Genomic DNA, 25,707 nt, shown 5'->3' with positions numbered 1-25,707 from the left:
CGTTTTCTTGACACTTTACGCATTTCCTGACAAATTCTTTGGAGTCTCTCATCATTGATGGCCAGTAATATCCAGCTCGGATGAGCTTCCTTGCTAGGGCTTTGCCCCCGATGTGGTGGCCGCAGCATCCCTCGTGGACTTCCCTAAGTACATAGTCCGTCTGGTCGGGATGTAAGCACTTCAATAGGGGTTGGCTGAGCCCCTTTCTGAACAGTTGCCCTTGTATGATTGCGTATCTGGCTGCCTCCCTTCTCAACGTTTTGGTTGCTTTCTCATCGTCAGGTAACTTGCCGTGCAGGAAGTTTGTGATGGGGTCCAACCAGGAGGGGCTTGACTCCGTCAAATGGAGGGCAACCGTTGGTTCCTTCACCATGCCCTGGATGAGAGACCGGTTGCCCGTTCCTGGCTTCGTGCTCGCTAGTTTAGACAGGAGGTCTGCCCGTGTGTTCCTTTCTCTTGGGACGTGTTGGACCGTGACCTCTTGGAACTGCCTTGTCAATTCTCTAACCTTTTCCAAATATTTTTGTAGGAGGGGGTCCTTGGCTTGATAGCTTCCGTTTACTTGCGAGGTGACGACTTGTGAGTCGCTGCATACTTCCAGCCTTGTTGCCCCGACTTCCCGAGCTAGTGTTAGTCCACCTAAGAGGGCTTCATATTCTGCTTGATTGTTCGACACGGGGAATTCGAACTTGGTCGATTGCTCGTAAATGACTCCCGTCGGGCTCTCTAAGATGACCCCGGCTCCCCCGGATGTTTGGTTGGAGGCACCGTCTACGTGGAGCCTCCACCGTGTGCCCGTTTCCTCGGGGGGATCACCCGTTACCTCTACCAAGAAATCTGCCATCGCCTGCGCCTTGATCGCATGTTGGGGCTCATATTGCAAGTCATATTGGGAGAGCTCAATGGCCCAAGTCATCATCCTCCCAGCCAAATCAGGTTTTTGGAGTACTTGACGAATTGCCTGGTCTGTCCTCACGACTACACGGTGTCCCTGGAAGTATTGCCTCAACCTTCGGGAGGAGGTCAGGAGTGTGAGCGCCAGTTTTTCCAATTTGCTATACCTCAGCTCTGCTCCTTGTAGAGCCCTGCTCACGAAGTAAATCGGTTGCTGAGATTTCCCTTCTTCTCGTACGAGCACTGCTGCAAGCGCTTCCTCTGTTACTGCTAAGTAGAGATAGAGTGGTTCTCCGGCCTTAGGCTTCCCGAGCACCGGGGGTGTCGCCAGGATTGCCTTGAAGTGGTTGAATGCTTCCTCACACGCTGGGGTCCATTCAAATGCTATCCCCTTTTTCATCAGGTTAAAGAAGGGTAAGGCTTTTGCTGCCGATGCGCCGAGGAAGCGGGATAATGCCGTCAGCCTTCCCGCCAAACGTTGGACGTCTTTGATACAACCCGGGCTCTTCATCTGAAGAATCGCTTGACACTTCTCTGGGTTGGCCTCTACTCCCCTTTGGGTGATCATGAATCCCAAGAACTTCTCGGCCTCCATGGCAAAGGCGCATTTGAGCGGGTTGAGCCTCATGCCGTGTTGTCGGAGGGCCGCGAACACGCCCCCCAGGTCGCCTAGGAGATCGTCGGGCCATGTGGTTTTCGCAAGGATGTTGTCCACGTAGACTTCTACTGTCTTGCCTATGAGCTCACTGAATATCTTGTTCATCAGTCTCTGGTATGTGGCGCCGGCGTTTTTCAAACCAAATGGCATCACCTTGTAGCAATAGATCCCTCCTGGCGTTATGAACGCTGTTTTGTCCTCGTCGGGTCGGTGCATCGGTATCTGATTGTACCCGGAGTAGGCGTCCATGAAGCTCAGATAACGGTACCCCGCCGCCGCATCGACGAGTGCGTCAATGTTGGAGAGGGGATAGCAGTCTTTGGGACATGCCTTGTTGAGGTCGGAATAGTCTACACACATTCTCCACCTCCCGTTGTGCTTTTTTACCAAGACCACGTTCGACAGCCACGTCGAGTAATCCAGCTCTCGGATGAACCCTGCTTCAAGGAGGCTAGCCGTCTGCCTGGCCACCTCCTCTGCCCTTTCCTGTGACATCTTCCTCTTCCTCTGGGCCACTGGTTTAGCTTCCGGCTTGACGGCCAGATGATGTGACATGAATAGGGGATCTATCCCTGGCATGTCGGCTGGCGTCCACGCGAAGAGGTCGGCATTGGCTCTGATAATCTCCATCAAAGGTTCCTTTAATTCATGGGGGAGGTTTCTATTTATGAACGTGAACCTTTCCTCCCCATCACCGACCCTAAATTTTTCCAAGTCCCCTTCTGGCTCAGGCTTGGGCTTGTCATCTATTCTGGCATCCAGGTCGGCAAGGAAAACCCCGGATGCTTCTTTGGACTTTTTCTTGAGAGAAAGGCTGGCGTGGTCGCAAGCGACCGCCGTTTCCAAGTCTCCTCTGATGGATCCTACGGATTCGTCATCAGTAACAAACTTCATTACGAGCAGCCTTGTACTAATCGCTGCCCCAAGGTCGTTGATGGTTTTTCTCCCCAGGATGATATTGTAAGCTGTGGAATCTCGTAAGACAACAAAGTCGGCCATTACCGTCCTTCGCCTCTGTCCTTGTCCCAGGGAGGTCGGGAGTGAGATGATCCCATCTGGCTTGATGAAGTGGTCACCCAACCCTACCACACCGTGCTGGTGGGTCGCCAGATCGGCATCGCGCAGCCCCAAGGCATCAAAAACGTTGTGAAACATGATGTTTGAGTCCGCCCCTGTGTCTACCAGGATCCTTTTGACGAGGCCGGTTCCGACTCTGGCTGTGATAACCATGGGAGGACTTTCCGGTACCTCATCGAACCATTGGTCCTCGGGGCCGAAGGAGATGGATGGGAGTCCCCGGGAACTTCTAGCGGATGAGGAGGAGACCGCCAGGATCTTGGCGTCTTTCTTCTGTGCCGATTTCGACCTTGGGGCGGAATTCCTCGCTGTTACTACGTTCACCACCGTGAGACCGTGGTCATCCCCCTCTGGTTCTTGACGTCGTCTTGTCGCCCGGGACCTGTCCTCGCCATCGTGGTCCCGATTTCGTCTCCTCGGCTCCCTTATGAGGTGGGAGAAGTCGGCAAGCTTTCCATCCCTGATTGCTTGCTCCAGGGCGTCTTTCAGGTCGAAGCAGTCTTGGGTCTTGTGCCCGTATCCCTTGTGATATTCGCAGTAAAGGCTTTTGTTTCCCCCCGTCCTGTCCTTCAGAGGTCGGGGTCTCGATAGTATCCCCTTCTCGGCTATCTGTTGGTAAACTTCCGTGATCGGTGCCGTGAGGGGGGTGTAGTTGGTGAACTTCCCGACTCGGGGAATGGCTTAGGTGCCTTACTTGGACCGCCGTCCCTGGCGCGTTCCTTTTGTCTTTCTCCACCCTCGTAGTGCCGGGTTTGGTTGTAAGGGGGTTGCCGTTTATTGGCAGCCACGACCCGGCTGACTTCTTCGTCGTTAATATACTCCTTAGCCACGCATTGGATCTCCTGCATTGTCCATACTGGCTTTGTGGTAAGGTGCTTTCTGAAATCCTCATTCAGGAGCCCGTTCGTCAAGCACAAGCTTGCCACGGAGTCCGTCAACCCGTCGATTTCTAAGCATTCGTCGTTGAAATGGTCTAAGTACTTCCTGGTCGGCTCTCCGGCTCTCTGGGTCACTCCCAGCAGATTGATCGGATGCTTGGCTTTGGCGATCCTGGTCGTGAACTGAGCCAGGAAGGCATGGCTGATGTCAGAGAATTGGGTCACCGAGCCCTGCAGGAGGTTATTGAACCACCGTATTGCAGGTCCCGCTAGGGTGACCGGAAAAGCGCGACACCTTACCTCGTCTCCCACTCCTTCTAGGTTCATCCTGACCTCAAAGGCCGTAAGGTGTTCCAGCGGGTCTTGCGTTCCATCGTACCTCATGTCTGTTGGCTTGTCAAAGTGTTTTGGCAGCCGGACCTCGAGTATGGAACGATGGAAAGGGGTCGCTCCCATTATTACGGGTCCCCGTGTTCCCGTCGTTCTTTCCTCGTCGCTCTCCCGACGAGTGTCCTCGTCCTCGCGGTTCGCGGTACGCCGTCTCTCACGTCTGGCGTAGATGACGGGGTCACGGCGTCTTCTCGCGCGCCCTCTCCCCCCGGTGCTTTCGGACTCAGCTTGGGGGATAGGCGTGCGTCTGGAGCGACTCCTGGAGCGAGAGCAGGAGTGACTCTGCTCTGGGGTGCGTTGGTCACGTTTCCTATCTGCTAACCGGCGTTCTAGGTCTTGCATTCTGTGGCGTAGCTCTTGCATTATTCTGGCGTGGTTGTCTCCGGTCCCCCCAAAGGGGCGCCTCTCATGTGATTGGGTTGCGTTCCTCGGGGGCGACCTTGGGTGTTGTCGGGTTTCCGTCCCGGCGGCGTCGCCTCTAGGTACGGCCTCGTAGCCTGTCCCAGTTTGGATTAGCACGAAGTCCATGGACGAGTCCCCATAGACGGCGCCAATGTTCGGTAGGTCGGTTACCGGACGGTTCGGGTTGAAATCCTCGGAGATGGTAGGGGCTCGCCAGGTCGTGGACTACCGGCCAAGGGTGTGCGAGGTCCCGAGTACTTCGTGTAACAAAAGGGGGGTGCCACCTGCAAAGACACTCCGACGCTCTTGTCAGTAATGTGCAGGCGAAAAGGGGTGATGTGATGTGTTACGTACCTTAGGGGAAGAGTAAATCTTCCCCTTATATACTGTCAGAGGTGGGCCCAATGAGGGCGGGCCCACGTTCTTAGGGACGTTATCTCACAGCCATGCGTGAACTGTTCGGGACGCGTGTCCGGGTTGGTCGCGGGACGCGTATCCGGGTCGGATGGTGCTCGGGTCGGGCCGAACCGTAGGGGGTTTGGGCCACGCCGTAACAATTATGTAAATTCCAATAGATATCCAACTCACAATTTTGTATTTTTTTTACACATAAAGCTATAAATATATGCTGTCAAATCTCACATTTTATACAATAACAAAAATAAATAAATAAATCAACTTAGCGAAGTATCTAAGGTAGCGTTTGGTGAAAAGATAGAAACAGAAAGACTGAGACTGAGAGACAGAAATTAAAATAAATCTCAATATTCTTTTTGGTGTAAAGTGAGAAACAGAAATTGACTCAAGAATGAAATTCTAATTTAATTTGTACAAAGGGTAAAATTAGAATTAATTAATTGAAATGAAGGTATTTTAGGTATAAAATGTTATTAAAGTTTCAGTCTCCATCTATAAAAATTTTAGTCCCCTGTGTCCTTACTTTTTGGAAGTACTGAAATACTGAAATTTTGGGGACAAAAACAAAAATTTTAGTACCAGTTTCTGAACCAACAAACATGATACTGAGTGAGTCTTTCAATCTCTGTCTCAATACCTCAAAACAAATGCTACTTAAAAGATAATATAATGAATAATAACACAAGTCATTTTTTGTCACAATCGAAAAAACATGAACGAATGAAGTATGAACAGGTCAAATTAAGGATGCGTTTAATTTCTCCTATATCTAATTATCTAGACTGTGCCATTCACTTAGAACTCAAGCGTCAGTATCTAGTATCTAACGGTTCAAACTACTTGACTCTCACATATGTACACTGTTGTAATATTAAAAATAAAAAAATATGTAAATAATGCATATAATATTTTTCTTCTGAAAATCTAAAAAGCTCATGGCTTCCTGTCGGCTAGAGTGAGTAATCAGCAGATTAAAAAGTTGTTATTTAACTTGAAGCAGTTGTGTGGTGTGAAATTGAGTTGGAAAGATTCAATAACAAAGTTAGCTTAGCTTGGTTAACGTCGTACCTCTAACCTCTCCTTTTCATGATCAAGTCTTCCACGCTCATTTTCTAAGTCAATTAAGCTGCGTATGAAACTCGCTGTTTATGTGAGGGTGGCATATACACTTGGTAGCTGCATTTATATACATATATCAGACAGTCCATTCATTAAGCATTACTACTCGCTGTTTGGGATTTATGGCTCTACCTTATTTATTGTTCTTCTTCTTCCTCATCTTGTTTTCCGCTGCGCAACATAACTGTCCACGCTCTTTTGATTGTGGAAGCCAAGGCAGATTCCAGTACCCTTTCACCAAGGCTGAACTCCCTCACTGTGGCTTGCTGCTCATTCATGGCTGTGAAGACACGTACTATTCGCGCAAAATGATTCAACTGGACAAGAATGCAACAACCTTAGAGCTTACAGGCTCTCTTGACTCAAATACTGTCATCACCATTTATGATGCAGATTTTCACGCCAGTTTGGAACAGAACAAATGTCACGCTTTGAACACTACTTATACTCTTCCTCCACCTTCTCCTTTGCTCTCTATTTATATCGAATACAATGTGACCCTATTTCGATGCAATCACAACCTTAGAATAAAGCTCCCTTTAGATTTTGGTAACCTCACATGCCGTGACTACGACATCTATTATGATAAAATCAATACGTCTCCTACTATACACGATGCCGGTGGCATTTTCTCACACTGCTCACTTCTTCATTTCGCAACAAAAGATGCCATCAATAGCACAGATGTTTTATCCTTTGTATCTTCTGAGATTGCTCTCAAAGTGGTATTATCTCCTGATTGTGATGATTGCTTCAATCACAGACGAGGTCAATGTCAACTTGACACCAACAACGAATTTTACTGTGACAAAGGTACACTACTGCTTAATCATCTGCTGCTTTAGAGTTTAGACTAGTTATTTTTTTTGTTTGCTTTAATTAATTTCTCCAAATAACTTGTGCTGCAGTGCCAAAGGATAACAATAAAGCCTTGAAGCTCGGAGTCGGAATAGGTTTAGGTATGAGTACACTGCTAGGACTTTTGATCATTGGATGCTTCCTCAGACGACGTTATAGAAGAAAAGATGTTCCTTCAGAACTCCCATACCAATCAAAAAGCACATACAGAGATGTAAACTATGCATCTACAAATCCAGAGGCAGAAAGCAAGAGGGGCTACTTTGGAGTCCCTCTCTTCTCTTACAAGGAGCTCAAAGAAGCTACAAATAATTTCCACCACACGAGCCAACTTGGAAAGGGAGGATTCGGAACAGTTTACTATGGTGAGCCATTCTCATCTTCTTCACTTTCTATCTTATTAAGCTTACTTTGAGTTATTCTTTGACGAGCAGGAAAACTGCGAGATGGACGGGACATTGCCGTAAAGCGCCTTTACGAGCACAACTACAGGAGAATGGAACAGTTTATGAATGAAATCGATATCCTTGCTCGCTTGCGCCATAAGAACCTAGTATCCCTTTACGGCTACTGCACTTCACCCCACAGCCGTGAATTACTGCTTGTGTATGAGTTTGTTCAAAACGGCACGGTGGCTTCTCATATCCACGGTGATTTTACACGGACTACCACACTGCCATGGCATATAAGAATGAAGATTGCCATAGAGACCGCCACTTCATTGTCTTATCTTCATGCCTCTGACATAATCCACCGCGATGTCAAAACCAACAACATTCTTCTTGACAACCACTTTTGTGTTAAGGTTGCGGATTTCGGCCTTTCAAGACTGTTCCCCAATGATGTCACACATGTCTCCACAGCACCACAAGGGACTCCGGGTTATGTTGACCCTGAATACCACCGCTGCTACCAGCTTACTAGCAAGAGTGATGTTTATAGTTTCGGAGTGGTGCTCATTGAGCTTATATCTTCTAAGCCTGCTGTTGACATGGACAGGCATAGGGATGAGATTAATTTGTCTGATTTAGCCATAAACAAGATTCAAAACGGTGCATTGAGTGAGCTGGTTGATCCTACTCTTGATTTTGATTCGGATAATGAGGTTAAGAGGATGATAGTGTCAGTGGCAGAGCTGGCTTTTCAGTGTTTGCAACGGGATAGGGAACTGAGGCCTACCATGGATGAAGTTTTGAAGCTGTTGATCACAATTGAATGTGGGAAGGCAAAAGATGAACATATTGAGGAAGTAGATTTACATCCATCATCATCCCCATCCCCAGCTTCACCAGATTTGGATGAAGTTGGATTATTGAAGAACAGGATTCTACTGCCTTCACCAAAAGCAGTGACTGATAGATGGAATAGTGAATCAACTTCATCTAATGTCAGTGGTTAATCACCATGCTGCTTACTGCTTACTGCATTCTTAGTCTAGTGTAGTAATTTCTATGTAGATGAGTTAAAGCTCCAGAATAAAATAAAATAAAATAAAAAGTCCAGTGCTGAAATATTACTAAAGTAAGAGGATCATATTGTCATTGCATCATATGTTACACTGAACTCATCTGGTAAAGGACTTGTTGCGTCAAAGGATTTTGACAAAAATCCGTTGTTTTTGGCTCATTAAATTCAAATTAATACACTTCTTTCGGTGATTGGCACAAGGAAAGCAACCATGGGTCTAGTCTATTTATTACCACCAAATAATTAGTTGTAACTCCATGAACTGGTAAGTGGTAACTGAGAAAACAGTAAAATCAATGGTCTAATAGTTTAAACAAATTTTTCTTTCTTGACCAAATAAACTTTCGTTTTTTGTTTTCAAACTCATTAAATTAGCCCTTTTACTTGAAATGCTCTGGATAGCCACAATTCTGTTTAAACCCAATAAAAGTCCACGAAGTGTAATACTAACTTTCTAAGTTTGGGAATAGTAGTGTGAATGTGAAACCTTACGCCGCAAACTGTGACCTCAACCAAGTTTCTATTTCATATCCATTCTCACAATCACGTAGTTTGAATTCTTTCTTTGATTATCCGTGACGTGCTCTGTTTTCTTCCAACTTAACTTGTTGAACCATCCACTTAGGTTGGTTAATGGTTATATAGTCTGTAAATATCATCACGACATTATGATGCAAAGGAGTTTTGGCGATTAATTACAATTCTACTGTGATACGGAAAAAAAAAAAAAGAAGTATTGAAATTGAAATAAAAATAAAAAGATGAGTTAAAATTAAATACGGACAGAATTGTTCTATTTTTTATTTAAATTTTTTTATTTTATAAAAAAATTCACTCAATCTAATTTGTTTATACCATAATTTAAGAACAGATTTATTATACATCTAAATAATATTGTCATTCACGTCTAACTAAATATATTTAACACCTGAGTCCTCCTAGGGAGCCAATGAAATATTTGTACAATATGTACAATGGACTACTTATTTAGCCCAATATGAGTTAAAAATAAAAATTATTCACAAAATAATAAATTTAAAAACTCTTATTCAGTTATTTCACATCAAATTTTAAATTCTCCAATTTCAAATTTCAAAATTTTAAAAAATCCAGTTAGTTATTTTAAAAAAATAACCATCTGAAATCCTCCAATACTCTCTTCTTTTTCAACCGGCGGCCACCCCACCTTCATCAATTATCATCCCATTTCACCATCGCTAATTGGCTTGCCATACGCCACTTACTCTTAATAAAAATAATCATCCACTTAAGGATAAAAATAATCATCCGCATACCTAATGAATTGAACATCTAACATATTTTAATTATATATAACTAAACTCAATCCAATCAAAATAATCATCTACATAAAAATAAAATAATCATCCGCATACCTACTAAAATGACCATCCTAAATTGACAATTAAAATAAAAGAAGAAGATGAATAAATAGAAGAAACTATTATTGTGGTGAAACATAATTTTGAAGGACTAGTCATGACAAAAACGGTACTGTTGTGAAGCATATGGCTCAAATCATGAAAGAAGCTAATCATGCTTGAATTTAAAGAAGAAGAAGAACACAGATCATCGGTGAGAAGAGACTTGAAGGAATGGGAGAAAGCGAAGGCGCATCAGAGGAGGTGAGGACGGTGTCGGGAAGAAGGAACACACCGGCTGCGACGGAGGCGCTGGACGTCCGAGTTGCTGCGGTGCCGTTAGTTCGACCCACACAATATGCGCGTCCTCCCTTGGCGGTGGCCTGTGCTGCAACGGCACCAGTCAGAACAGTGTCGGCACGATTTCCGATGGCGGCTGGTGACCGTGGCGTTAGTGTACCGGTAAGACTCTATGAGAAAGGCATAGAACGCTGACAAACCGTATTGAGAGAGAGAGATGCGAGAGAGGAAGGTAGTTTATTTGTTTCCAAAACCCATGGTAATCCTAATATTTGATTTAAATTTCAAATTGAAAACTATTCAAAATTAATTAGTTTCCTATAATTTAGTTTTAATTTCAAATTAGCTCTATTATACACATTGTATAAAACATACATTGTCTCCTCATACTTTTCCTTAACACCAACAAAAATCATTCTCATTAAAAAGAGCGTGATTACACGCGCACACCAACCAAGTCATTTACATTCACGCGCTACGTTATCGTCGTCTTCTTTTTCTTCGCGTTCCTCCTCCTCCTGCTCCTTCTCCTTCTCCTTCTCCTTCGCATGTTTTCTCCTCATCGTCATTCTTTTGTTGTTGCTGGTATTGTTGTTATTGCAGTAGAAGGTGAAGAGAATAAGAGAAAGAGTTTTGAATTGTGCAGGACGAGTCCAAATGCACCTTAATTCACTCATAAATGAACCGAAATTATATAATGATTGCGACACAATTAACTCAGAAATGAACCGAAATTACATAACAATTGCGACGGAATTAACTCAAAAATGAACCGAAATTACATAATGATTGCGACATATAAACTCAGTTCGAAAACAAGCACACAAACAAGACTGAATCATGAATAAAAACACATCCAAAATCAATTTTGGATCAGACAACGTCATTAGCGTGTTTCTTCTTCTTTTTTGTTTGATATTTTCTTATCTTTTTCTTGGTTTTATTCTTCTCAAGAGAGTAAATCAAAAAGAATTTTGAGAAAATAAAATAAGAAGGTGAAGATGAAGAAGAAAAAGATGAAAAAGAAGAAGAAGCAGTAGGAGATAAGGAGAAAGAGTTTTGAATTGTGTAGGACAATGAGTACAAATGCACCTTAATTCACTCATAAATGAACTGAAATTATATAATGATTGCGACACAATTAACTCAGAAATGAACCGAAATTACATAATTGATTGTGACACAATTAACTCAGAAATGAACCAAAATTACATAACAATTGCGACACAATTAACTCAGAAATGAAACGAAATTACATAATGAAAGATGAACAAAACACATCCAAAATCAATTTTGGATCAGACAACGTCATTAACATGTTTCTTCTTCTTTTTTTTTGTTTAATATTTTCTTCTCTTTTTCTTGGTTTTATTCCTCTCAAGAGAGTAAATCTAAAAGAATTTTGAGAAAATAAAATAAAAAGATGAAGAAGAAGAGGAGAAAGAGTTTTGAATTGTGCAGACGAGTCTAAATGCACCTTAATTCACTAAAAAATGAACCGAAATTATATAATAATTGCCACACAAGTAACTCAAAAATGAACCGAAATTACATAATAATTACAACACAATTAACTCAGAAATGAACCGAAATTACATAATGATTGCGACACATAAACTTAGTTCGAAAATAAGCACACAAACAAGATTGAATCGTGAACAGAAACACATCCAAAATCAATTTTGGATCAAACAATATCATCAGGATAGATAATATGGTAGAAAGAAATCAATTCAATAAATAAAACGATTTTATTATATCCTATTATTTTTTATTTAGAATAGTTCGAATTGTATAATCATCAATTACTGACATTGGTAATCGGCCTAAAGCAATTTGATTATAATTCAATTCATGACGATCATAAACTGAAAGTTCATTAGTAAAAAACCGTCTCCGACTTTTGAATTGCCGAAACAAGAACTTTATGTAAGAGTTGAAGCCCCCAAAGGAGAATTGGGGATTTTTCTAATAGGAGATCAGAATAACAATAACAATAACGACGATATGTATAAGAAGAAGACGACAATGACAATAACAATGATGATGATGATGATGATGATGATTATGGAGGAGAAGGATGAAAAAGAAGGAGAAAGAGGAGGAGGAGGTGGTGGTGTTGGTGACAATGGTAACGAAGAAGAAGACGTAGCATCAGGGGTGAAGGAAAAGCAGCAACAGAGCGAGGGAAAAAGAAAGCGAAAAAAAGAAGCGTGTGATCTAAATTACTTGGATGTTAAAATTGCTTGAATACGAAGAATAATTCATTTAAGAATTAAATTAAATAGAATCACTCAACTTTTTATCTAATTTTCCGATGCAATAAAAGAACGACTCATTTAATCTCACTTGTTAATACTATAATTTCATCGCGAAACTAAAAAAATACTTTTGCGCTCTTCTAATATTTTTATGATAGTTACAATAGTTTAGTAGGTATTTATAATTTTTTATTAGGTCAAAATAAAAAAAAATTTCTAAATCTAATACCACTAATATAAAATCTAATATAATAACTAAATAAACAAAATTAAAATTGATAAACTAAAATTAAATATTTTAATTTTTAAAATATAAATTAATAATTATTAAAAAAAACATTTATACCCATAAACTTTATTAACATTGACAAAAGTACCCGTAAAAAAAACTAATATTATACCATAAAAAATGGGTTCCTAACGACAAGAGTGTCCAAACTTTAAATTTTTATTAACTTTTTAATAAAATTTTCAAATTATCTTCACATCTTATCTTCAACCTAAACTCTAATACTTTTTCTTCTTTCTCAAATCTCAAACTTTTTTAACTCCGTACTCTGTACAATTTTGAAAATCGAAGATGAGCGGTGAAGTGAGCGGGGAAGAGACTTTGAGGGTGAAACACGGTGAGGCAGCCGGTAATGTCGGCGGAAGAGATAAGGGGGAGAGCGGGGGAGGGATTGCATCAGGGGAAAAGGAGGATCATATTTCGGGAGGGGTTTCTAAGCCTTTGAAGGTTTCTTTCAGGGACAAAGTTGTGGGTTCCAAGATTGCTAAAGCTTTTTCACTTGTTGAAACTCTATCGGGAGATAACATTGCGGTAGTTTCTGGGAAGCAAGGAGATCTCTTGCCACCGAGTGTCACGTTTACCCAAGAAGCTAAGAATTGCTTGGCAGAACCTTATAAGGATGCTATAGTGATTAAGGTGCTAGGTAAACATTATAGCTACACTGCATTGTCTCATAAACTCCGAACGGTATGGAGGATTAAGGGAAGTTTTGATTTATTGGACGTGGGATTTGACTACTTTCTTGTGAAGTTTGATGTAGCTGAGGAGCGAGAAAAGGTTCTCTTAGGAGGTCCGTGGATGATCGAGGGAAATTATGTGGCTGTGAAGCCTTGGGATCAAGAGTTTAGATCAAGTGAAAACTGTTTTGGAGCAACTTTAGTGTGGATTAGAATTTCTGGATTACCAATTTGGTGCTACCAAGAAGATGCAATGCTCCGTGTTGCGGCTGCAGTTGGCATTCCCGTTAAGGTTGATTTGGCAACAAAATTAGCTGAAAGAGGACGATATGCTCGAGCCTGTGTTCAGATAGATTTAGGATTGCCAGTGACTAAGAAGATTCTTGTTGAAGGTGTTGAATATGAGGTTGAATATGAAAGTCTTCACCTTATTTGTGGCTCCTGTCTCAAGTTTGGTCATGATATGAAGGTGTGCAAGACTGACAGCAATGCAGGAGGAGGAACTAATGCCAAGGTGATCAGCGATGTAGCAAAGCAGCCAGAAAGCTCAAATTCAAAAAATCCAGTACATGTGGAAAAGGCAAGTTTTCATTTTGGCAAGAATCTTGGAGATGAGACTGTAAATGTTACTGTCCCGGATTTGGTGGAGAGTGATTTGCATGCTGTTCATGTAGACCATGCACAACATGAGGATTTGGAAGGTTGGACTCAAGTGATTAGGAAAGGAAAGTATAAAATGGGTCAAAAGCCTTCTCTTAGCACCCATCAGGTCCAACCAAAAGTAAAGAAGACTCCTAACAAGGCTACCAATACTTGGACAAGGCCTAATCACCAACGTACAACACATGCAACTGGATCCAAAGTAAAATTAAGCAGGGGCATCAATATTGGAAAACCGGTTAGTGTGGCTTCTTCGGGGACCCGGCACAATGTTCATCATCAGCAGCAAGGTGAGACAACAAATGGCACTGTGCGAAAGCGTCCTCGCCCAAACTCTTTGCAGAATTCACCAGTAGATAAGGATGGAGCATCGACGGCGGGTATGGTGCAAGTTTTGACGGAGAAAATTGGGCTGCAACTTGAGAGTCCATTAAAGGCAGGATCGTCGAAGACAGGGACATCATGTTGAGTCTCGGGTTTGTTATTGGAGCTCTCTTTTTGCTGTTTTTATGGATAGTTTCAATATCATAGCCTGGAATGTGAGGGGTGCGTCTAACAAGATGGCCCGTGTGCATTGCAAAAATTTGGTGAGAATATATAAACCATCTTTCTTCTTTCTCTTTGAGACTCATACCATGTTTAATAATTTGAAGAATTTTTGGGATAAGTTAGGTTTTCATTGTGTTGGTATTGAGGAAGCAGTAGGACACAGGGGTGGAATTTGGTTTCTATCTTCTATTGCTAATGCTTCTTGTGTGGTTATTGATCAAATTGACCAATGTATCACAGTAAAAGTGAGTGTGGGTAACTTAGTTTGGCTTTGTAGTGCAGTATATGGGAGTCCTCAATTCGAAAAAAGATGTATGCTTTGGGATCATTTGCGTTCTATTAATTCAGGCCATAATAGACCATGGATGGCCGTTGGTGATTTTAATGAGATTGTGGCACCAGATGAGAGTACAGGTGCTTATTTTTCTTCTCACAGAGCTAGTCTATTAGCTACTACTCTAGATGACTGTGAGCTCTTTGATCTTAAAGTGACTGGTAGGAGATATACTTGGTATAGAGCAGTTCAGGCTGGCAGGGACTTGGCTAAAAGGTTGGATAGAGCTATAGTTAATGAGGCGTGGATGATAATGTTTCCTGAGGGTTATTCTGAAATTCTTAGCAGGCTTCATTCTGATCATTGTCCTATTTTAGTTCGTTGTCATGGTAGCCCCAGAGTGAAAGGTTCACGTCCTTTTAGGTTCCAAGCTGCATGGGCAACACATCCTTCTTATAAACATGTTATTAGCAAGGCTTGGAATCAAGAGTTTGGAGGCGTTACCGAAAGGCTTAAGATGGTTCAACATGCTTCTTTGGACTTCAACTCAAAGATTTTTGGAAATATTTTTGTGCGAAAAAATAAGCTGGAATATCAGATTGATCAGATTCAACGGCGTTTGGAGGTTACCGATGTGTTATCTCTGAGAATTAAAGAAGCTGAACTGAGGGAAGATTACAATAGGCTTTTGTTGCAAGAGGAACTTTTTTGGTACCAGAAATCTAGAGAGCAGTGGGTCAAGTATGGGGATAGAAACACTAAATTCTTTCATCTTCAGACTTTGGTACGTAGAAACCATAATAGAGTACATGGATTATATGTTAGAGATGGGTCTTGGTCTACTGATCCAGATATTCTCCAAGAAGAAGCTCTCTCTTTTTACAAGAATCTCTTTGGTACAACGGAAGAGGTTGAGGTTGATTGTTTAGGGGATGTTCCGATGCCCACTCTAAGTACTGAGGCTTGTGCTAGGTTAATTGACCCTGTCTCTTTTGCGGAAGTCAAGTCAGCAGTATTCAGTATGAGCCCTTTTAAGGCTCCTGGTCCAGATGGCTTTCAAGCTTATTTTTTTAAAGAATATTGGGAGATAGTAGGCACTGAGATTTGGAATATTGTCCGGAGCGCTTTTTTGGGAGAGTTCTTAAATCCTAGCATCATGGAAACTCTGATTGTGCTTATTCCTAAAATTGATAACCCTACCTTTATGAAGGATTTCAGGCCTATTAGCTTGTGTAATGTTGTTTATAAAATTATCACAAAAGTATTGACTAACCGACTTCGGCCTTTTCTTCCAGATATTGTTAGTCCTTTACAAGGAGGGTTTATTCCGGGTCGTGGTGCTCCTGATAATATTATTGTGGCCCAAGAAATTCTGAATTTCATGAAGCACACAAAATCCAAGAAAGGTACTCTTGCTTTTAAAATTGATCTTGAAAAAGCTTATGATAGGGTGGATTGGAGGTTTTTGGAGAGTACTCTCATTGCTTTTGGTTTTCCTATCATCACTGTTAATTTGATTATGACTTGTGTTCGTGCATCATCTCTTTCTATTATGTGGAATGGGAATAGATTGGATAGTTTTGCTCCTAGAAGGGGGCTTAGACAGGACGATCCAATGTCTCCTTACTTATTTGTGCTTTGTATGGAAAGACTTGCTTGCTATATATCTCATAAGGTGGTCGAGGGTGTGTGGAAACCAGTTTCTGTTACTAGGGGTGGCCCAAAATTTTCTCATTTGATGTTTGCAGATGATCTCTTACTCTTCTGTCAGGCTACAAAGAGTCAGGTCCAAATGGTCATGCATTCTCTTAACATTTTTTGCAAGGCATCTGGCATGAAAGTGAATCTTGAAAAGTCTAAAGCTTTTTGTTCTAAAAATGTGACTGCTCGTAGAAGAGATATTTTTACTAGTGTTTCTTCAATACGTTTTGCTTTGGACTTAGGAAGATATCTTGGAGTTAACCTTAATCATTCCCGTACCAGTAGGGCTTCTTTTCATTCGGTGATTGAAAAGGTGAGGGGAAGATTAGCTAATTGGAAAGGAAGGCTTCTAAATAAAGCAGGGAGACTTTGCCTGATCAATTCTGTTGCAGCATCCATTCCTGTCTATCATATGCAGGTATCTTTTTTTCCAAATTGGGTTTGCGATAAATTATCTTCTATGATGAGACAGTTCCTTTGGAAGGGTCAAGTTGATGGTAAAGGTCTTTCTCTTGTTAATTGGAGGACCGTGATCACTCCAAAAAAATTTGGTGGCCTGGGTGTTAGAGATCCTGCGTGTGTTAATATATCTTTACTTGGTAAATTGGTGTGGCAACTTTTTCATTGTCAGGACAAGCCTTGGGTTGCTCTATTGAGGGCGAAGTATATGAGGAATGAGGGAGTTTTAGATGGCCCTGTCCCTTGCAATGCTTCTCATGTTTGGAAGAGTATCTCAAAGGCTTTTGGTGCTCTTAAGGATGCCTTCTCTTGGTGCGTTGGGTCACTTGATCAATCTTTTTGGTTTGACAATTGGAGTATTGAGGGTCCAATTGCTCAAGATGTCCCTTTTGTACATATATCTGACTCTGATTTAACTATTAGAGACGTTTGGAAAGATGGTCAATGGAATCTCCATGATATTTTCTCTATCATTCCAGAAGATGTCAAACAGCGTTTGAATGCTTATAATCCGGATTTGAATGCTGGAGAGAGTTCGGGTTGGTCGTGGGGTGTGGCATCTTCTAGAATTTACTCAGCTAGAAGTGGGTACAGTTGGCTAGCCAAAAGAAAGTTTGACTGGAATGAGCATGATAATTGGTTGTGGGTATGGCGACTGCATATTCCTGAGAAGTACAAGTTCTTGATTTGGCTCAGTCTTCATAATGCTATTCCTACGGCAGAGTTTCGTTTGGGTCGTGGTTTAGCTTTATCTAGCACCTGTCATCGATGTCAGAATGGTTCTGAATCAATTCTTCATTGTCTTCGGGAGTGCCCTAGTGCCAAGGAGGTCTGGAACCTTTTAGGCCTGTATTTAGATAACTCGAATTTACATGATTGGCTCTATAGAGGTGCAAGGAGTGAAAATATTTTTCTTTTCTTTTCGACCATCTGGTGGATTTGGAGAAGCAGGAATCATGACTTATTTAATATAGATGACTCATGGAGTGCTAGTAAAGTGGTGAGTTTGATTCGTAGTTCAGTAAGGGAGTTTCATACTATTTTTGCTATGCATCAATCTCTGTCTCCTCCTTCACTTTGTTTGCATTGGGTTCCACCTCCAGTTTATTCTGTTAAATTGAATTGTGATGCTAGTTGGTTTCCTCCTTCTGACTATGCTGGTTTTGGTTGTATCATTCGCAATCCTGATGGATGTTGGTTGAAAGGTTGCACTGGGAAAGTCGAAGTGTGCAGTGTTCTTTTTGCTGAATTGTATGCAATTTGGAGAGGCTTACTTCTTGCTTGGGAGAGTGGATTTCGTGAGGTTATTTGTGAAACAGACTGTTTAGAAGCTATTTTCTTGGTAAACCAAAGAATGCTTGGTAAGGATATTCCGGAATGGGATTTGGCAAAGCATATACAGGAGGTTATGAATTGGAATTAGAGAGTTTCTATTCTTTTAATTCAGAGGACTGCAAATAGTGTTGCAGATTGTATGGCTAAAGCAGCTGCTTCTGTCACGGACATTCACTCGAATTGGAGCCAACCATGGAGTGAGCTTCAACATCTAATAGATTTAGATATGACCCTAGCCAATTAATTTGGTTTTGTCTCTTTTTTTCTTTCTTTTCTATTTAGTCACAAAAAAAAAAATCTCAAACTTTTACATCCGTCTATTACCACCACCTTCTCTTTTCCTTGCTACTCCACTATCGCCACCACCTTTCCACGCCAACGATGACGAAAATGATGCTCCAGGCAATTCGATCAATGGGACCTATCACCCGTCAACCCATGTGCAGTGGTAATCACCACCGTCCGATCAGTAGGACCTATAACCCTGCTCCTCTTAAGCTTAATCAGAGCCGTCAAAGCCACCCCCAATGTGCGGACATATGAATATACTCGTCGAATCAGCTTGCGCCATCGCATCCTTCAACTCCTCATCGCTCACCTCCTCTACAATTCCCTCCGAATTTCTTAGCGCAAACACTACCCTATCAATAGAAACCGGATCATCGATCTGTATTACAGAAGCGGATGCCAATTTTGTTGTCACGGCCTTAAACTCCTTCCACCCGCTCTTGTAGTATCGGTATAGAGGATTCATGTCCGCGGCTTGATGAGTGCAAACGAGCCTCAGGATTCTATCCACGAGCCCTAAATCCTTGCGCATTTTGAGTCCCTTGAAGAAGGCGTAGATGTTCCCTAGGTTTTCGTCGGGAACGATGACCCAATCAAAAACCACCCAATTGAACTGCTAAAGAATCTCAATAGCGGCGGTTTTCTGACTTTCCAGTCTCAGACAAGTAGACGAATTAGCTTCATGCATCCATTGAAATTGGTGTCGATGCTCAATGCGGCGTTTGCAATAGGCTCAACCAATTGCGCCGCTGAGATCTTGTTCGCGGGAAAGAACACGATAGAAGGTCAGAAGAGATTTGAAAAAGTTTAAGATTTGGGAAAAAGTTTTAAATTTGGAGAATAAGAGATGGGTGAAATTGTGGTTAAAAAATAAAAAGTAAGTAATTTAAAAATTTTATTAAAAAGTTAACAAAAATTTAGAGTGTAGATATTATTGTTGTATATAATTTATTTTTAATGGGTATAGCGTTAATTTTTTTTTTACGGATACTTTTATCAGTATTAGTAAAATTCATAGATACATATAGTTGTTTCTTTATGAACTTCGTTAGGAAGGTAATGAAGAATCTTGACAATGTCTACAATGAATTTTAAATTTGGTCCAATACAAGAGAAAAAAAATCTAAATATTTATTTCAAAAAATTAACCATCCGAATCCTAATTTACTAATGAAATTTACCCAAACACCCTCTTCTCCCCCGTGCCCTTAACCGTCTGCTACCCCATCCTCATCAATCATTCCACCTCTCAGTGTTAGAAGCTCCCTTACCGGCTACCTAGTGAAATGACCATCTATCATTTGTTAATTGTATTTACTTAAACTGAATCAAACAAAATAACCATTCAATTCAATTAAGAATTAAAATAACCATAAATTAAACATCCAGCATCTAAATTTGTCAGTCTTCAACCCACTCGAAGCGAAGTATAGCGACAACAACAACCTAGACAGAAACCTTCGATCCTCTCTATCTGTGTCTTAGTGAAATCTCCTCCCTTCGAAATCGTTAATCCGTGACGAACGCCAAGCCGGAGAGGAGAACCCACATGGACACCAGGGGGCTCTTGTGGTCGCCGCTGCCGTCGGCCTTTCTGGCGAGTGCTATGGTGAGGGCGAGGAGGATCCAGGCCGCGACGTCATTAAAGGCGGCGGCGGCCATGGCAGTCTTGGGCTGCGCAATGGACGCAATGTGTGCAAAGAAGGTGTCTTCGTCGGACGTTCTCAGACAGTTAGGGAGCGTCGGGTTGCGTTCTGGGCGGCGGATGTGGTGATATTCGCGGCGTCAATTTGGAGAGAGTGAAACAGACTGCCGGAGAGAAAGAAACTACAGCACATTCTTTACATACATAAAATGAAAGAATACGTAACTTTTCCGTAACCAAATCCTTATGTTTTTAAAATTTAAAATTCGAAATTAATTAAATTAATTATTAAATAATTATAATTTTAATTTTATCCTCATTATACACATTGTAAGCTAAACTTATGGTCTCTTGGTACTTTTTTTTTTAATTATTAAATAATACTTAATTCTTGGGATTGAAAGTTTGCCGTTTTATACAAGTTTCGGGCTTCACAAAGCGCCAAAGGAATAAAAGGTTCAGCCTTTCCCCAGTGGCTTTGACACGTGAAAGGAATTCGTTGGTGGACTGGGCAAGTAGAATTCTTTTGGCCAAATTTCAGTTCAGTCTTCCAACATCCAATAGTCAAAGGCTCAAATGATGATATATATAGTAATGGTAGTCAATTAGCGCCTCTTCACGAGTGGGATTCTCAAATCTCAACATTCTTTCTATCTTCTGTAGACTGCATTTTGCCATGGTTAATGGCTCCGCCTTTTACACTTATATCATCACTGGTTATTTTGTGCAAGTATGTGGTTCTTGTCATGGCACAAGAAGACAAGTGTCCACCCTCTTTTAAGTGTGGGGAACTTGGCACCATTGGCTTCCCTCTCACAACCACGCAGCACCCACACTGCGGTGTATTGCCAATCCATGGCTGCAAAGATCCAAATGCCAACAAAACAATTCAACTAACACATCTTCCAACAACAAGCAGGTTCGTTGTCAAATCCGTGAACCACAACAATGCCACAATAATCGTCAGAGATGAGACTCTACGTGATTATTTGCGATCTAAAAGCTGCAAAACCTTCAGTAACAATTATTCTCTTGCTCTCAGTCTCAGCTCTCCTTTAGGATCCGTACGCATAGTGAACAATGTAACCCTCTTCAGATGCAACCATTCCGTGAATGTCAGCGTCACCATTCCTCATAATATCTATAACTATACAGAGTGTAATGAGTACAGTGTCTACTATGGGCCCCCAATTGGGAATCCACAGGGCTTCAGTGCTGGCCCATTAGCGGCTTGCTCCAAAATTCAGTTAGCATTAAAGGACAACTCAGATACTTCTGACCCCTTTTCATTTCTATCTGATAACATCCTCATCCACGTGCTTTTATCTGACGATTGTACAAAGTGTATTGCTCATACAAGAGGCCACTGTCAACTTGACATCCATGGAAAATTCTTTTGCCTCAGACTCAGAGGTATAGTATTATTTAGTTTGGTTGTATCTCCATACAGAATAGAGTAACTAATTGCTTTCTTTATATATATTCCTTTGCAGATCGAAATTTGCCTTGGAAGCTAGCACTTGGTACATAGAATTCATTTGAGTTAGACTTCTTCCTTCAAGTTAAAAAAAAAAATGAAAAGAGTGGATCAATAAAATATCTCTCCCTATGCATTTCTAGGTATTGGACTCCCAGGCTTCATTATAATTGTCTTGCTGCTGTTTATATGGCTTCGGAAACCAAAAAGCGGCCCTGATTTCCACTCAAATCCGCAAGAAGCAGAGACAGAAAGTGACAAGGTCTACTTTGCGGTGCCTGTGTTCTCCTATAAGGATCTTCAAGTGGCCACAAAATATTTTGACAATTCTGGATTAATTGGAGATGGAGGCTTTGGAACTGTTTACTACGGTGCGTAAATGTCACATTCAACTAAAACAGTATACTTGAAAACTCACCTGCACCTGCAGTTGTATTAATAACTGAAATTAATAGTTAATAATTTAGTCAAATATGTTAAATTATTCAACTATTCTTCGTTATCAACTTTACAAGCATGTGAGTTCAATTTGGATTACTCATAATTTGGTTCATCTCTAATTGACAAGTAGGAAAACTGAGAGACGGACGTGAAGTTGCCATCAAGCGCCTCTATGAGCACAACTACAGGCGAGCAGAACAATTCATGAACGAAGTTCAGATCCTAACCCTCGTGCGACACACAAATCTGGTGTCTCTCTATGGCTGCACTTCACGCCACAGCCGCGAACTCTTACTTGTCTACGAATATGTTTCCAATGGCACTCTTGCCTGTCATATCCACGGCGAATCAGCGAAGCGCAGCTTCCTACCTTGGTCTACAAGAATCAAAATCGCCATAGAGACTGCTACTGCATTGGTTTATCTCCATGCTTCTGATATCATCCACCGTGATGTGAAGACAAACAACATTCTCCTTGACAAGTGTTACAGTGTTAAGGTTGCTGATTTTGGGCTTTCAAGACTATTCCCCAATGATGTAACCCATGTTTCCACAGCACCACAAGGGACTCCGGGTTATGTTGATCCTGAATATCACCGCTGCTACCAGCTTACTAGCAAGAGTGATGTTTATAGTTTCGGAGTGGTGCTAGTTGAGCTTATATCTTCTAAGCCTGCTGTTGACATGAACAGGGATAAGGATGAGATTAACTTGTCTGATCTAGCCATAAATAAGATTCAAAACTGCGCATTGAGCGAGCTGGTAGATCTTTCTCTTGGTTTTGATTCAGACATTGAGATTAAGGATAAGATAGCTTGGGTGGCAGAGTTGGCTTTTCAATGTTTGCAACGGGACAGAGAATTGAGACCTTCCATGGAAAAGGTTTTGAAGATGCTGATCAAAATTGAAAGTGGGATGGGTAGAGATGAACATATGATTGAAGAAGTAGATGTGCATCCACCACCATCATCTCCGTCTTCGCCAGATTTGGATGAGAATGAGATTGAAGTATTTGAAACCATGGTACTGCCGCCTTCACCAAAAGTCCTCACTCATACATTAAAGGAAAATTAGAATAAGGATGGAGACAAAATTTTATGTATATGAATATGTTTGATTTATGTTTATAATTACTTTATAAAAATCCCGAAATTTTATATCTAAGAGAATAACATTTATAATTATATATATATATATATATATATATATATATATATATATATATATATATATATATATATAATATCTATAATGGTATGTTTATTATATTTAAAATTATCTATCTCTATTTTAACAATAATTGAAAAATATAAAATAAAAAAAATTAATATATATAAAAAATAAATTATGTCTCTTTATGATTTTCAAACTATGACTCCTAAATATTATACTTAATTTTAATGTGCAAATTATATATGTAAACTCCTTCACATTAATCAGTTTTCTAATAAGGTGCACCATATAGTATACCATAATTTTATTTTAACTTACTTAATATTGGATAATTTAAAAAAAATGATAAATAAATACGAAATAACCATAGTTTCTAGTTTATTGGTTAAAGAGTAAGTGTAAAGAATATAATCCAGGACTATTAAATTTGATTTCTTGTAGCATAGTTTATAAGTAACTATAAGTAATTGGGGTTTTTTAGGGTAATTCATTGCTTTTATTATTTATTATAATATATTTAAAAAATGTCTAAAGTAACGTTATAGTAAATAAATGATATATAAGAGTATATATGTTATATAAAATTACCACATCATATATAGTAATGGAAAAATTTCAAGTGTATCGAAAACACTGGTGTTCCAGTTATTTTAACCGTTGATTTTAATTAATATATATTATATATATTTTTTATAATTTAGATCAACGGTTAAAATAATTGGAACACCGATATTCTCGATACACTTAAAACTCTTCCTATAACAATAACATAAAAAGTATCTATCTTAGATATACATTTATATTACCACAGAGAATATCTTTTTGTAGGGAAAATGAATCCTCTCTAATTTTTTTAACAATTGAGAGAATAAAGTGTGATCTCTCACCTTTAATTTTATAAATGGGACCAAAAATAAAGAGGAGAGAGAGCAATGAAGGGTGAGATTAAACACTAGACACCATCCAATTTTTTTTTCCACTGGAGATGATCCACTCCCTTTTTGTAGGTGTTTATGTTTTGTGTTATGATCCTAAGTGGATTTTCTTACAAGTTGGGTTAGCACTTTACAGTTGAAAGCTAGGTTAAGTCCTAGTTAAGTTCAGGTTGGGTTAGAATCTGGATTTGTCCCAAATAGGATTGGGTAGATCCTAGTAGGGGTGTCCGCGGATCGGATCGGATCGGATATGGCAAAAATTTCGATCCGATCCGCACTACAATCATCGGATCGGATCGGATCTAATATCCGCAGTTTTTAAGGTTGGATCCGATCCGATCCGATCCGCACATTTGCGGATCGGATCGGATATCGGATATCGGATATATCCGCAAAACACAAAAATATTTTTAAAAGCTTATTTTTATTAAAAAAATATCAATAAAAATTATTTTTTCTATTCTTTTAAATATGTTTACTCTTAAAATAATATTAAATATACTTTTTTTGAATAATAAATTAAAATAATTTAACATATATGATCATTATTAGTTAAAATAAAACATAAAAGAATATTTTACTTATTTATTTCTTTATTTTTGCGGATACGCGGATATGCGGATACCAACACAAAATCTGCAATCCAATCCGATTAGTGTGTGGATCCGATCCGAAAGCCTTGCGGATCGGATCCATATCCGTAATTTTCGGATCGGATTTGGATAAATACCGCGGATATGCGGATCGGATCCGATCCATGGACACCCCTAGATCCTAGAGAGAATTGGTGATTATAATCTGTTGAAAGGATAGTAAAATTCTATCATAGTTGTGATAGAGACTGGATGTAGTCTACATTGCACTAGGTAGCCAAACCAGAATACATCTGTGTGTCATTTTCTACTTGCTTTTCTGTTACTGGTTCTGCAACACAGGAGACAAAAATAAAGTATCTCCTGATTTTTCTACTAAGCAACGTTTCACTATAACAAATCTCACAAATAATTCTAATTTGGTTCCTATCATGTAAGGAGACAAAATTAAAATATCTCTGTGTTCTCTCCACAAAAAGCATAATTACAAACTAAATTAAAAGGAGACTAAGATTCAACCCTCCATTTTCTTAGTCACTAATAACCATTATTTATATATCACTTTTTTTAATAGTTTACATTTTTAAAGATTATTTATTGATAATAATAATATTGAAGAAACATAATGTCATAATTAGTAGATGTTATTTTTAATTATTGAAACACTATATTTATATTTGCATTACATATAATAAATAACTTTATTCTTGTATTATAATATTTAAATTTACTAAATAGATGTACTAGATGATGAACTCTTTCAACCACTAGAATATATAATGTCTTTACAATTTTATTTACATTTAAAATTAATTTTAAAAATTATTTATTAAATAATTTATCATGTATAAAAATTAATTAATTTTAGTTTCGGGTTTAAATTCATTTTTTTTAAAACGAAGTCTAAAATCCTTTTATGTTTGAAGAAGTCTTGCCGTGGGGTGAAATCTCATGAAGCAAATAGTGACTTCAAGGCGTCAAGCATGAGTCAATTTCCTATCCATTATTACACCATGGCGTAATTTAATCATCTGTTGACTGTTGTGCTCTATTTTCTTCCACATTTTCAACCCTCCAATAAGCTTACGCAGCCTGTTACAAATGCCAAATC

General features: G+C 40.0%; 3 protein-coding genes across 3 annotated transcripts; all 3 read left to right on the top strand.

Annotated features, from left to right (window-relative positions):
- The first annotated feature begins 5,840 nt into the window (after positions 1–5,840).
- On the top strand, positions 5,841–8,214 carry LOC112780131 (LEAF RUST 10 DISEASE-RESISTANCE LOCUS RECEPTOR-LIKE PROTEIN KINASE-like 1.1). The gene is made up of 3 exons (XM_025824471.3): positions 5,841–6,648; positions 6,744–7,058; positions 7,128–8,214. The coding sequence occupies exons 1-3, from the start codon at positions 5,958–5,960 to the stop codon at positions 8,090–8,092; spliced, it is 1,971 nt and encodes a 656-aa protein (XP_025680256.1). The 5' UTR covers positions 5,841–5,957; the 3' UTR covers positions 8,093–8,214.
- A 6,072-nt stretch (positions 8,215–14,286) lies between these two features.
- LOC114925990 (uncharacterized) lies at positions 14,287–18,496 on the top strand. The gene is made up of 4 exons (XM_029295829.1): positions 14,287–14,530; positions 14,624–15,069; positions 15,148–15,568; positions 18,327–18,496. Exons 1-4 carry the CDS (start codon positions 14,287–14,289, stop codon positions 18,494–18,496), a joined length of 1,281 nt encoding a protein of 426 aa, XP_029151662.1.
- A 2,100-nt stretch (positions 18,497–20,596) lies between these two features.
- On the top strand, positions 20,597–23,054 carry LOC112779896 (LEAF RUST 10 DISEASE-RESISTANCE LOCUS RECEPTOR-LIKE PROTEIN KINASE-like 1.1). The gene is made up of 4 exons (XM_025824254.2): positions 20,597–21,390; positions 21,471–21,500; positions 21,598–21,825; positions 22,026–23,054. The coding sequence occupies exons 1-4, from the start codon at positions 20,661–20,663 to the stop codon at positions 22,967–22,969; spliced, it is 1,932 nt and encodes a 643-aa protein (XP_025680039.1). The 5' UTR covers positions 20,597–20,660; the 3' UTR covers positions 22,970–23,054.
- Positions 23,055–25,707: the final 2,653 nt, after the last annotated feature.

The sequence above is a fragment of the Arachis hypogaea genome, chromosome 19 (assembly GCF_003086295.3).
Source record: "Arachis hypogaea cultivar Tifrunner chromosome 19, arahy.Tifrunner.gnm2.J5K5, whole genome shotgun sequence".
Classification (NCBI taxonomy): Eukaryota; Viridiplantae; Streptophyta; class Magnoliopsida; order Fabales; family Fabaceae; genus Arachis; species Arachis hypogaea.
Note: the sequence above shows the minus strand (reverse complement) of the source record. Positions and strands in the feature narration are given on the sequence as shown.

Coding starts and splice junctions, on each gene's coding strand:
- LOC112780131 (XM_025824471.3), top strand. CDS start 5,958: ATGGCTCTACCTTATTTATTGTTCTTCTTCTTCCTCATCTTGTTTTCC. Junction 6,649..6,743: donor CGAATTTTACTGTGACAAAG/GTACACTACTGC, acceptor CTTGTGCTGCAG/TGCCAAAGGATAACAATAAA. Junction 7,059..7,127: donor ATTCGGAACAGTTTACTATG/GTGAGCCATTCT, acceptor TTTGACGAGCAG/GAAAACTGCGAGATGGACGG.
- LOC114925990 (XM_029295829.1), top strand. CDS start 14,287: ATGGCCCGTGTGCATTGCAAAAATTTGGTGAGAATATATAAACCATCT. Junction 14,531..14,623: donor CACAGTAAAAGTGAGTGTGG/GTAACTTAGTTT, acceptor CTATTAATTCAG/GCCATAATAGACCATGGATG. Junction 15,070..15,147: donor TTACCGAAAGGCTTAAGATG/GTTCAACATGCT, acceptor CTGGAATATCAG/ATTGATCAGATTCAACGGCG.
- LOC112779896 (XM_025824254.2), top strand. CDS start 20,661: ATGGCTCCGCCTTTTACACTTATATCATCACTGGTTATTTTGTGCAAG. Junction 21,501..21,597: donor GCCTTGGAAGCTAGCACTTG/GTACATAGAATT, acceptor ATGCATTTCTAG/GTATTGGACTCCCAGGCTTC. Junction 21,826..22,025: donor CTTTGGAACTGTTTACTACG/GTGCGTAAATGT, acceptor ATTGACAAGTAG/GAAAACTGAGAGACGGACGT.